The sequence below is a fragment of the Protopterus annectens genome, chromosome 13.part0, assembly GCF_019279795.1.
Source record: "Protopterus annectens isolate FY-2018-M chromosome 13.part0, PAN1.0, whole genome shotgun sequence".
NCBI lineage: Eukaryota > Metazoa > Chordata > Ceratodontiformes > Protopteridae > Protopterus > Protopterus annectens.
The window spans coordinates 1,345,806,447-1,345,820,487 of record NC_056747.1 but is presented as its reverse complement, the minus strand read 5'-3'; the positions used below and the strand labels follow the sequence as shown (position 1 = coordinate 1,345,820,487).

Sequence of the window (14,041 nt, the reverse complement as noted above, 5' to 3'; positions counted from 1 at the left end):
CTGCTTTGCACACTGATTTTGTGGTTTATGTGTTGCCTGTGGTGTGTCATGAGGTGGCAGTTGCTTGGGTGCCTGCTTTGCAGGCCTCTGCTGTTTAGGTACATTTTTGCTCAGAGCCTCCGAGTATGTCTTTGTGTGTTTATGTGTTTGATTCATTGTTATGATAGCATTATGTGAGACTGGTTTTGTGGTGTGTGTAGTTGCCTTCTCCTCCTGTCTGGTCTTGCCAGTCCTGAGTTGAGAGAGCTCAGCCTCCAGTTTGGCTAAATAGCTGCATCTCTCGCAAGTATTTGTGTTATGTGGGAGGAGGAGAGGGTTGTCAGTGTACATGAGGCAATTGTAACATTGCCTCAATATTCCCAAATTCACCAACTGGACAGGACAGGACGCCAGCATCTGGCCCTTCGACATGCTAGAGAAATTTAGAAGTTAGGGGTGTAACTGAATAAGAGAGGACTTAGTAAGGAAGTGGGTACTCCTGGGGGGGGATTTGCTAGTGAGGGACTTTGTATAATACAGAAGTGCTAAACCTGAAAAGAAGATGCTTTTAGAACAAGTGCTGAGCTTTTTTTTTTTTTTTTTTGAGGATAAAAAATAAAAAAAAGCTTTTAGGAACAAGTGCTGCGCTTTTTAGTTAAAGGATATACTGTTTAGATTACTAGTAGAGCAGTTCTAAGGGAAAAAATGAAGAACAGACTTTATGGAGCCAGAAAAAGTTTAACCTTGTTAAACCAGCGCTGCCCGATGCTGCTCTAGTGGCAACTCCGTGCTAAATCGCGCTAAAGCACTCTAAAGCGTGCTTGATAGCAGGGGCTGGAAAGAGCCAGGAATTGACCCAAAACGGCCAATAAAACTACAGTTTCAAGTCAGTAACCACTCCCATGGGGGGCAGGGAAGCAGCTCCATGTTATTCACTGCCACTGATCAACAGAGAGACTTTCCTTTAGCCCAAGCAAAAATGGCCTCACAGAAACTTACAAAACAGTTCAAGAACAGCAAGCCTGTAACTTGAACTTTTTTAATCTCAGAAAAGTGGTAAAAAGCAAGATTTTTCTTTTTTTTTTTACAGAGATAAAAGAGGTTCACACGTATTATCATGTTATAATAGTGCAGTAAATGACCCCACACAAGAGTGCTGGGCCAAAGACAGAAAATATGCAAGTTTTGAGAAAAAAACAATTTTAAAATTAAGTGCAAACAGGAAATTCAGTAAACAGCTTTTGGTTGTGCTCTAAATACAGCTACTAATGCAGAAATCAAGTTTAACAAGACAGAAAATGCTCAAACTAGGCAGCTATGCAGAAAAACTTATCAAATAAACAGAGGAAAATACTTAAAATCTCAAAAGTGGCTCCTTTCTTCTCTCAGCGTTTTCTCCTCTTGGTGGGTGCTTCACCAACAGCCAACAAGCCTGAAAAGACGCCAAAACCACAAGGCAACTAGGTTTTAAGAGAGGAAGATGAAGGAGTTTTGGAAATGACCACCAATGACAACTGGTCACTAATATAGACTGTTTATAGCCGTCAATGAGGTCTGTAGTAGAACTTTATATGTTTTCCCAGATTTAATTCAAACTCAGAAAAACTGGTATTGAAATATCCTGCTGTGTCAATCCCTTCTTTATTTTGGGGATCTTTCTGACTGCATAGGAAATTAGTAACATTTTAAAAATTATAATAATGAACATTGGTGATGTGAAAGTCAATTGAAAGCAGATTAGAATGATATATTTTTCTATCTTCTAAAGGAATTACTATATTCTGATGGGATTTCAAATGTTTACATGGGCTCTTTGGCCTGACCATTTTGCTTATACAAAGTCTTAATTTTATACAATGACTGCTGATTACCATTCAGAAACAAGTAAGCCAATTAGACAGCCTAATCAGCACGCATGCTGTAAATCGAGCATACCAATAGAAAAAAAGTCTGGTTCCTGAAGTACCATTGAGTGGTCATAGTTTCGATTGGCATATACTAGGAGACAGCAAAATATGAGAAAAATCAGGTATTTTCTGCAAAACTAAAGAAACAGAATCATACTTGATTTTACCCAACTTTCTCTACTGTCCATCATAGAAGCCTGACTTTTTTAAACAATTAAAAAAGCAGCCATGGAGATTGCCATGTCTCTACTTCTTCTCCCACACTGCACTGATGTACTGTGCACTTGTAAGAATGTTAAGTCCCATAGCGTGCACTGTACATCAACCCACAGAAAACAACAAGGAAAATGATTGAAGTGCCATTATAGAAAGACATTATTTAAGAAAGGTAAGCAATTTCTTTTTTAAATAATGATGTCATATAAAATCAATAATCCACTCCTGTCTGTGGGTATATCAGGATTTACTAAGGGTTGCCATTGCTTAATCACTAAGGCTTTGCCCTTGTGATCAAACCACACCAACTTTGAATAAATCCTGATACATCAACAAACAGGAGTGGATGATTATTGCTTAAATAATTAATTAATGTTTTTCTGCCAAGTTCTGTAGCTATATTTCAAAACCCTCTGTCATGCTGTTTATTCATCGTACCAAAGGAAATCAACCTGAAAACCTAGAAGAAAAGGATTTCCTTCATTTGGGAATTATTAAACTTTAAAAAATATATGATAAATATCTACAACAATAATGTTTCCTAAAAATTATAATTATATATTTTGGTCACATTAGATAAATTTATTGAAAAAATATAAAATTTTTGAAAGATTTAATCACCTTACTTTCTTTTGACATGTGACTACATTTTAAATCAAATCTTTCAATGTGTCTTCATACTTATTTATCGATGCTTTCTTGTTCTGGGTTGTGTTTTTGCACAGTTATTTACTATTTTTGATATCTTTTAACATTTTCTTTCTTTTGTTTTAAAATAATCATATATTTGTATGCCTGAAATAATAAAATGTTATATGAATTTGTAAATTAATATTTTTTATTGTTTCCATTTATTGTACTTGATATTTCAATAAAATATTATTGAAATAGAACTATACAAATCTGTTTGAGGGATCATTTCCCAGCTTCAGCATGACAAAAATCACTGTTTACTTTCAACTTTTTGGAACTTTCCTTGTAAAAGGACTGCAATTTAAAACCTGAACTATGTGAATCAGAACCAGTTCCAAGACCAAAGTATAAAGTTCTACTGGGGGGGGGGGGTCAGATCCCAGGGATTTCCTTTTTTTTTCTGTCCTGTCCATGATAAGTGGAACTTGTTTTAGTTTAAGATCATTCTAAAATGCTGTTGTCATCTAATCACCTTCTTCCTCAGCTCAATGTTTCTCATAAATTGTGGCAGAAAATCTGAAAAATTCCTTTAAAATGCTTTCTTGAGTAGAGATTGTCCTGCCTGTCTTTACAATATTGAGACTTATCAGCTCTCATCCATTTCCGTCTGAGAGCAATTGGGAAATGAACTTCTAGATAATTCTCAAAATAATTAATTCAAGAGACAATGAAATAAACATAAATGTTTTAACAATTAATAAAAGTAAATGTTTTAACAATTATGTTTTGGACTGCACTTTGAACTCAATCAACCAGTGCCATGCCAGGAGATCCCACCATAATCTAGGACTGGAACAGCAAAAGTCAGTCATAAGTTTGATGTCTTCCTATTATGCATTCATCTGGTTTGAGTTTAGCTTACAGTTTGCTTTCTTATATTATCTTTAAATACATCACACTAAATGTTAACTAAACACAGTTCTCCCTCACACCATCCCATCTACCAGCTGACACTTGAAGTAATTGCTGTAACCTGTCATATGAAAAAAAAACACTGTTTTTTCACATCTCCCCTGAAGTTTCAGATGTAACTGAAACATTATTATTGTAGTGGGAATGTTTCAAGTTATTCTGAGTATTAATAGCCTTGTCTATTCATAAAAATTGATGAAATAACATCTGTATGCATTATCAGGCTTACTCTGCCCTGAATATATTCCAGCTCATTCCATAGTCATATAAAAAAAATACACCCAAAACAGAAATTACCAACCTGCTATGGTTTATTATACTGACCTCTACCTCACTAAATTCTAATCCCTTATTTCCAGTGTAATACCATCTCAAAATTCAATCAACCTGTCAAACATTAATCTCAAATCCACATGTACCAATCCCAAAGGGACATAGATGTTCACTATTGTTATCCTTTGTTGGATGCAGCATCCATAAACATTACAATATATCCTCAGCCATCCACAACTTTAGTCTCAACTCTTACTTGAGAACTCCTTGCTAAGACCCTGACAATTTGCTGAACATAGATTTACTGAAAGCTATAATACTGAATGAAAAAGATTGAAATACAAAAATGCTGAAACTTGAAAATGTCTAAATGAAAATACTTACAGGATCATGAAATCAATATATACATACCTGCTGTCTGTTGCAATAAACCACTAAGTGTAACTCAGAACAAGCACTAATGCCAGTCTTGCTTGAGCGGGGTCTATCTCTGTTTACATTTAGCTGCAGTAGGCATTTTGGTTTGACATTTTTATATTCCATTTTTCCATTCAGTGTTACAACTTTTGGTTATCTATATCTAGTAAAATGTCAGACACTTCATTTTGTTATCAGCACATATAATCTCCTCATTCTACCTCCTTCATATTATCAGAATAACCTGACCATATATATCTGTTTCTTTGTTTATTGAACAGGTAGGTAGGGTGGTCTAAGGACTCTTTTTAGCCACAACTAGGGCTAAAAGGAAGTAAATTCAGGATGTTCTGAAGCATTCAACAATTTACATAGGCAATTTGTAGTGTATTACCTGTTTTAGACAATAATATGATTTGGTCAAACAATAATTTACAGTAGGCTATAGTTCACTCAATCAGTAAAGAATTTATTTTATTTAATACCACAAATTTAGATTTAGATTGACTGAAGTAAAGAACAGAAATAGATTGAAATAATTTTATTGTAAATTCAATTTCAGAAAAAGTTGATTTTGAATTTGGAAGTTTTAATAAAACATTATCTGCAGATATCATAATTTTAGAGGAATAATGATAAAAAATATCTATGCCAATAATGTTTGGATTTGCTTGAATTAAAGTACCAAAAACTTCAAAAGCTAAGGCAAATATAATTATAGAGAGCAGACAACCTCATTTAGTACTTTTAATCAGAGGTATAAATTCTGAAGTAAATGGGCCAGTTTTAACATAAGCAATATTATTTTTATAAATAGTCTTTAAAAGTGAAATGAAACATTTAAGAAAATCAAATAGTTTTAGAATTTTAAATAAATAATTCCAATTCAAAGAACCAAAGTCTTTTTAAATGTCTGGACTAATTACTAAAGTTTCTTCCTTTCTCTTATTTACAAAATCTATGAGTTAGTATAAGTCTACTATTATCATGGTTTATCTTCGACATATAAATCCTGTTTGATCAGAATTTAATTATTTGACGTATAGGTTATTTTCTTCTATCAGTAATAATAGATATGTAGAACTTAAAAATTGTTATTTAAAAGTAAGATAGGTGTATAAGAAGAACAACATTGTGACTTTTTATTTTCTTATAATATAGGACCAGTTAATGAATATTTCCAGGAGGGTGGAATCTTTTCTTGAGATTGAACCTCAAAAAGAGTTTTATAAAAATATAAGGGGAGGAAAAGTTTATACATTTTATTTATTATTATTTTATCCATACCTGGGGCATTTTAATTTTTTTAATTTATCTACAATTTCTTTATAGGAAATTTGCTTATGCAAGTCTACTTTTAAAATTGACAGGATTTTCTTAATATTGGAGTTTTAATATTGGAATTAGGATTTTGATTGTGACATATATATAGTGAAATCTATAATCAGCAAGAATGTCCCCAGTAGCTGTGATGTTTGCTATTTTTCTTCTTGTCTATCTTCTAAAATGTTATCGATTTTTGATTGCATTTTCACTCTTTTTAATAAATTATGCATATGTTTGAGTGATAAGGAGTAGAAGGTCAGTTTTAATCTTTCCAGAGACAAGTTTGCTTTATGAGATAAAATGTCAGTATATTGTTTATTTAAAGTTTATATTTCTTTTATATTAGATTTATTATTTTTAATTCTTTTAGAATTGGTCACTGGGAGTTTTGATTGACTGTGTTGTAGTTCTGAATCCCATTCTTTAATTTTGTTTTTATATCACATTAAAATTTTACCAAAAATGAAAGCTTGTAATAAATCTTGGATTATAACTATATTAATGTCAAAAGTATTATTTGAGTTCAAGAAAAAAAGTAGTTCAGAGACTAATCAAGATTTAAACTTTTTAAGTTTAGTTTTATATGCAGGAATTCTGGGCAAATGGATAATATTTTAAAATTGGTTTGAAATTTTAAAATACGGGCATCATGATCAGAAATGGGTTAGAGAATTATATTAAAACAAGATATCTTAGATATTATGTCTTGAGAAACTAATATTCTATATAGTTTGGTATGTGTGCCACATTTACAATCCTGATGAGAGAAGAGCAATGAACAGGGGTCTTTCATATTAAATGTATCATTAAAGTTAAGAGATAATATCCATTTTATGAATGTTTTCCCAGTGGAGGTTAGCCTTAGTTTCTTCTTATTGATAACATCAGAATCCTCCAGAATGCAATTAAAATCCCCATGTTCTGCCCCACACCTGTGAATCAGTAGAGATTTACTAAGGTCCATAATTCATTATTAAATGTTAAAACTTTAAGGTGAGAAGACTGTTTTGATGTTCATATTTATGAATAATTTGTGGGACATCTATATTTTTCTCCCAAAGTATCATGACTCCTCTTCTCTTAGTTCTAAAAGAAGATTGAGCTAGAATTATATAATTACCTGTGTTCCACAGATCCTTTTTCTGTCTGTTTGATATGTGTTTCCTGAAGAAAAAATACTTGGGCATTATTTGTAGTCAGATATTGTATCAAGTTTGATCTTTTTGTTTGATTATGTAAGCCATTAATATTTAAAGACAACACTGATAAATCCAACTATATGATAAATTAGATACTTTGGTTCCTTTTCTGTTCTTAAAGAAATAAAGCAATATAACATAGTAAATAATGTCTCTTATAATTGTGGAGCATAAATATTAATAGTTGAGGCCAAATAAAAAGAAAAGAATTGCGAAAAATAAAAATAATAATGTTGTAAATAGTAAACGTTAGTTACAAACAAGGAATGATCAAAATTCCTAGCCTAGTAGATACACAGAAAATATATCACACCATCCAACACTACTTATCTAATCTATAAGCTAAAAAAATGCAAGAAAAAATATCTATTTGAGCGCAGGAGTAAATAATTCTATTTAATGCAGAACACTGTTAACTTTGATAAGAATATGTATAAGTAATCATGATATCCAGCAATATGAATGTTAAAATATAAAATCTCGGATGGACTATTATATAGTGATAAATAATCGCTCCACTCCATTCCTCTTTCCCTTCCTCAGCTTCCACTTTCTTTCAGTTTCACTTCCTCCCTTATTTCCCCCCTCCTCCCCTTTCTTTTCCTTGTAAAACTCGATTATGAAAAGTGAACAAAAGTAATGAATAATATGTACAAGTAGATACAAAAAACAATAGTATGAGTAGGTAGCAAGTTAAATGGTCCTTACTCTGTGTCAGTTGTAATGATTAATTTTCTTATCTGCACTGAGTTGTGGAACCCTGTTCCTTTTATTTATTCATAGAGCTTCTCAATGCTTTCAACTCGGCTATACGTATATTTTTTTAACTTGGTGTCTGCAAATCAGTTATACATTAATGGTAATAGTTCCTTATCACTGTCAGATCAATTCATTCCTTCATCAGCAGCTAATGTAATCTACACTTCCCTTATTGTAATTAGGCTAATTATTAACCAAACAATTAGAGCCATCCAGCCATAAAAAACAGATCTAATGCTAATATAGCTTATTGACTTCATGAAGCATGTGAGCCTATAAGTAATTATTCTGTGATATCCAAGTCTATAAATATTTTGAGGTGCATGGTTTAAGTCATCTAGGCTAATCTCACTCCTTTCTATTTGTCCAGTTAAACCACAAAGTAACTGCTGATGATTCAAACTAACCTCCAAGCAAACTATAGTAGCATGTTTTGCTAATCTCTGTATGTGCCTATCCCTCCAGCATTTCATGTTAATCTCTGTACATACCTCTCCCTCCAGCATGTTCTGCTAACAGCTGTACATACCTATCCCTTCAGCATGACCTGTTAATCTCTGTACTTACCTATCCCTCCAGCATGTCCTGTTAATAATTGTACATACCTATCCCTCCAGCATGTCCTTTTAATCTCTGTACATACCTGTCCCTCCAGCATGCTCTGTTAATCTCTGTATGCACCTTTCCCTCCAGCATGTTCTATTAATCTCTGCACATGCCTATCCCTCCATCATGTTCTGTTAATCTCTGTAGATGCCAATTACCCACAACATGTTTTGTTAATCTCTGTACATACCTATCCCTCCAGCATGTTCTGTTAATCTTTGTACATACCTATACCTTCAGCATGTCTTGTTAATATCTGTACTTACTATCCCACCAGCATGTTATTTTAATCTCTGTATGTACCTATCCCTCCAGCATGCTCTGTTAATCTCTGTACATACCAATCCCTCTAGCATGTCCTGTTAGTCTCTGTACATACCTGTCCTTCCAGCATGTTCTGTTACTCTCTGTACATACCTATCCCTCCAGCATATTCTATCAATCTCTGTATGTACCTATCCCTCCAGCATGTTCTGTTAATCTTTGTACATACTTATACCTTTAGCATGTCTTGTTAATCTCTGCACTTACTATCCCACCAGCATGTTCTTTTAATCTCTGTACATACCTATCCCTCCAGCATGCTCTGTTAATCTCTGTACATACCTGTCCCTCCAGCATGTCCTGTTAATCTCTGTACATACCTGTCCCTCCAGCATGACCTGTTAGTCTCTGTATGTACCTATCCCTTCAGCATGTCTTGTTAATCTCTGTACATACCTATCCCTCCATCATGTCCTGTTAATCTCTGTACATATCTGTCCCACCAGCATGCTCTGTTAATCTCTGTACGTACTCATCCCTCCAGCATGCTCTGTTAATCTCTGTATGTACCTATCCCTCCAGCATGTCCTATTAATCTCTGTAAATACCTATCCCTCCAGCATGTCCTGTTAATCTCCGTACATACCTATCCCTCCAGCATGTTCTGCTAATCTCTGTACATACCTATCCCTCCAGCATGTTCTGCTAATCTCTGTACATACCTATCCCTCCAGCATGTTCTGTTCATGTCTGTACATACCTATCTCTCCAGCATGTTCTGTTAATCTCTGTACATACCTGTCCCTCCAGCATGTCCTGTTAATCTCTGTACATACCTGTCCCTCAAGCATGTCCTGTTAATCTCTGCACATACCTGTCCCTCCAGCATATTCTGTTAATCTTACACCAGAGATTGAGGTCCCTTAGCTACATGATGTACCAGAATAAAAAGTTAAGAACAAAATAGAATATGAAGCATTATCTAGATCTGTTGCTTGCTATCATTCTAAAATAATTTGCTTTTACCACTTTTTACAACAGAACAACATTTAAAAGAAGATATTGACTGTAGGACATCTAAAACCATAATTTAATATGCTAAAAAATTGAAACTGAAACCATTATATATTGTCTATTAGCAGAGAGATATTAGGCAAATTTGTACTTTCATATCTACAGTCATAGACACAGTCTGAAAGGAAGACGTGACTAATTGGTCAAAAATGTTAAATGGTACTGGCCTCAGTGCTGTTACCTGGACAATACCAGCCCCAAATGGTCACCAGTCAGAGAAATGTCCTCCCAAATCTACTCTTATTGTCGTGTTTGAATCCATCCGACTGTATCATTGACAGTCTAGTTACAACCCTTTAGTTTTACCAGAGTATTCTCTGTTCTTGAATGTGACATTATGAGATTGCTCATGACTAAAGCTATGAGACTGCATTTTATTTGGAAACAGAGGCAGCTTTAAAATGTTTCACTTCACAGTATCCTGACTGCAAGCTGAAAGAAAAGCAGCTTGTTCAGATTGTCTCACGACTGCAATAGGCATCAAATGATTGTCATGAGTATTTTATAGTCTTCATGGATACTTTATTGTGCTGCATGTAAATGTATTACTGCTACAAAAATATATGAAAGTATCACTAATCCAAATGGGGGCTAATTTCAGCAGCACGCTAACAACGTAGATCAGTAGTTATGCTTTTTGACTTAGCACTGCAGGGTCTGGGGTTCAGTCCTAAACATTTTTCAAAGTCTGCATGAGGATTTGCATGTTCTCCCTATATATGCATAGATTGTCTCTGGTTACCCCAGTTTTCACCCATTACCCAAAACATGATTGTTAATTAGCTTTTCTTAAAAAAAAATCATGTTTCCTGCCTCTGGCCTTACCCTTGTATTCTAGGTCATGTTTGAAAAACGTCCCGTTCACTTAGCCAGTTAATAAATTGTGAATAAAGTCTGACAGAATATGTGCTGAAAATACCAGAAGGGATTAATATTATGAGCCTGGTATTTTCCTGATTAATGCATTCTCAAACATGAGCTTGTACTATTTTTAACTCCAGACCGACAGCAGCAGTTTCATTGCTGTTCCTCAAGTGGGAATTGTTATTTTTTTCTAAGATTCAGGTGCATTTTGGTCAGTTCCTAAAAACGGTCTGCATGATCTGTTTACTGCAGCTTTTGCAGGAACATCACATGCTTTTTTGATACAGGAGGCGTAACACCTGATCAAATAATCTGTGCAAATTCAGTTTGATACAGCACTTGTAACACCTGGTCACATGATCTGTCAGTCTGGTTGATAGAAGTGTAATACCTGGTCACATGATCTGTCAGAGCAGTGGGTACAGAGTATTACAGTTACCTGCCATTCTTATACCTTTTGAAAACAGACACCAGCTTGGACATATGTGACCTGACTACGGTGAGTACCAAATCTCCCTTACAACTTAAGCAGTGGGCTTCAGCAAAGGTATTAGGTGACATCTAGGTGCTATGACACTGAAGTTAGATATCTTCAATAACCAATAAATACCAGTGTCAACATATTACCATGTCAGCAAAATAGTTTGTTTCCTTCCAGTAACTTTTTTCCCCTTGCTCAGCCAGCATGTTGTGTTCCGATACTTTTTTCCATGTGTCTTCCCAAATCAGTCTTCGAAACTGTTCCTCCTCAAGGGTACTGTACTTCTTTTCTGTTAGACCGAGAATTGTAACAGTTAATAATTGTTTAGCTTAAAGGAAAATGCTCACTAATAACTAACCACATTTTATCCCCTGATACTAAAACAACAGTTTAGTTAGTTATTAAACACCATGTGTCTTAGCATCACTTTGACAAAAAATATACAGTAGCTCTGCTTTTCTTCCAGATATCCTAAGACTTTTTGCCTTACTCTAGTAAGGGACGCGGATGTGTGCATTAAACAAGTTTATAGACTCCTTGTGTGGGTGAGGATATACAGCCAAAGCTCTGTGCATCTGAATACACCAGCAGTTTGTACTCATTTTTCACAGACATGCTGGTGACATTTGTTCCTAGGCTAACTAGATAATACAGTGCTGATTTGTAGACATAATTTATTCATCTATTTATTTGCTTGTGTTTATCAGTAAAGTCTGACAGAGTACGATGCCCATTTTCAGTGGTGGCCAAGGATGAAAAGCTCCAAGAAATAGTAGATGTAAAATATAGCAAAGTTTAAACAACCTATAACAAAATATGTACAAAAGCACTGGAATTCATTAAAATGAATAAACACAAGCTTGTTGGAGAAAAAAGTAAAAATAAAATACTACAAAAATCTCTACAACTGAGCAATGCTATTGGTCTTACCCCCTTGGGGCAACAGAATATTCTTTAACTTCTTGGGTGTCCAGTTCCATTACATGCCTGTACTGGAACCAGTAATGGGACAAAATGGAACTACCGGAACTACAATTCTATTATAATAATATTAATATAACATACAATTACAGTTCATTTACAACAAAAAGGATCTGCTCACTTCCTAGGCTCTGTATGGTGGTATTCAATAAAAGACAGAGCAGGATATTGGTTTAGGCATTCAGCAGTTAAACCAAAGACTTGGGTCTATACATGGTGTGTGTGTGTGTGTGTGTGTGTGTGTGTGTGTGTGTGTGTGTGTGTGTGTGTGTGTGTGTGTACGTGTGTATGTGTGTATGATATATGTACATATATTTATATATATATATATATATATATATATATATATATATATATATATATATATATATCCACACACACACACACACACACACACACACATGCATATATATGTATGGGTTTATATCACTTTGTCGAACTTTTAATTTATCTAATAATTAGCAAACCTTAATTCTCAAAGTCCCTATTGTGAACAACATAGACATTAAATTTAAATTTATTGAAGTGTTTTGGTTGGCCAACACTGTGAACTTTAAATATTCTGTTGTCAGTCAACATTTTTTACATTTTGCTGCACAACCACAACCTCTGCAAATTAAATATGCCAACTCCGAGATTGCGCTACAGTGAGGAAATGGGCAAATCATGGCCAGCAACTCTGAGATCGTGCTACAGTGAGGAAATAGCCAATCGTGGCCAACCACTCCGAGATTACACTACAGTGAGGAAATGGGAAAATCATGGCCAGCAATTCCGAGATGGCGCTACAGTGAGGAAATGGGCAAATCATGGCCAGTAACTCCAAGATCGCACTGCAGTGAGGAAATGGGAAAATCATGGCCAGCAATTCAGAGATCACACTACAGTGAGGAAATGGGCAAATCATGGCCATTTGGCATGTCAATCACACAATGCTTTTATCAGGATGTCCAACTAAAACACTTCAGTGAATTTAAACTCTATATTTAGGTTATTCACTGAATACAGACTTTGCCAATTAGGGTTCCATGATTAGTTATTCAACAAATTAAAAGCGCAGAAAAGTGATATAGAGCCTATATACCGTGTATATATATATATATATATATATATATATATATATATATATATATATATATATATATATATATATATGGTTCCCATTCAGAAGCCTGAAACATCATAAGCCTGAAAATCAAAATCCTGAAACCAAAAGCCTGAAAATTCAGAATCCTGAAAACTCAAAATCCTGAAAGCCCAAAATCCTGAAAGACCAAAATCCTGAAACTCAAAATCCTGAAAACACAAATAATGCTAATATGTCACTATAAAGACACTAATATCTACCAACTGACCCTGACCCTAACCCTAACCCTAAGGTCCGTCACTATCGCACACTCACCTGACCCGCACCTAACCCTAACTTACTTAAACCGCCTAACCCCAATATTTGTCACTATTGCATACATGCCTAACCTGCCTAACCCTAACTCACTTAAACCGCCCTAACCCTAAAATAAAACCAACCGCACACTTACCTGACCCCAACGCATGACCTAACACCACAGGGCTAACAATAGCAAAGCCACAATGACATCAGTATGTCTATTTTGTGTTTTCAGGATTTTGAGTTTCAGGATTTTGGTCTTTCAGGATTTTGGGCTTTCAGGATTTTGAGTTTTCAGGATTCTGAATTTTCAGGCTTTTGGTTTCAGGATTTTGATTTTCAGGCTTATGATGTTTCAGGCTTCTGAATGGGAACCATATATATATATATATATATATATATATATATATATATATATATATATATATATATATATATATATATATATATATATATATATATATATATATATATATATATATATATATATATATATGTATATATATATATATATATATATATATATATATATATATATATATATATATATATATATACATATATATTAATATATATATAGAGAGAGAGAGAGAGAGAGATAAATGCTATAGATTTTATTTATATATATGGGTTACCTTTACATTGTCGAACGTTCAAATCTCAAAACTCCATGATCGCACTACATTGCGGTAATGGGAAATAT

At 34.2% G+C, this 14,041-nt stretch overlaps 1 protein-coding gene across 1 annotated transcript in view; it reads right to left on the bottom strand.

Moving 5' to 3' along the window:
* The window catches only part of LOC122788063 (ervatamin-B-like), a 395,874-nt gene that overhangs the window by 379,409 nt on the left and 2,424 nt on the right, over positions 1–14,041 (bottom strand). The window contains exon 2 of the mRNA XM_044054984.1: positions 11,117–11,259. Within this exon, the coding sequence (XP_043910919.1) occupies positions 11,117–11,259 (143 nt within the window). The remainder of the gene's footprint in view (positions 1–11,116; positions 11,260–14,041) is intronic.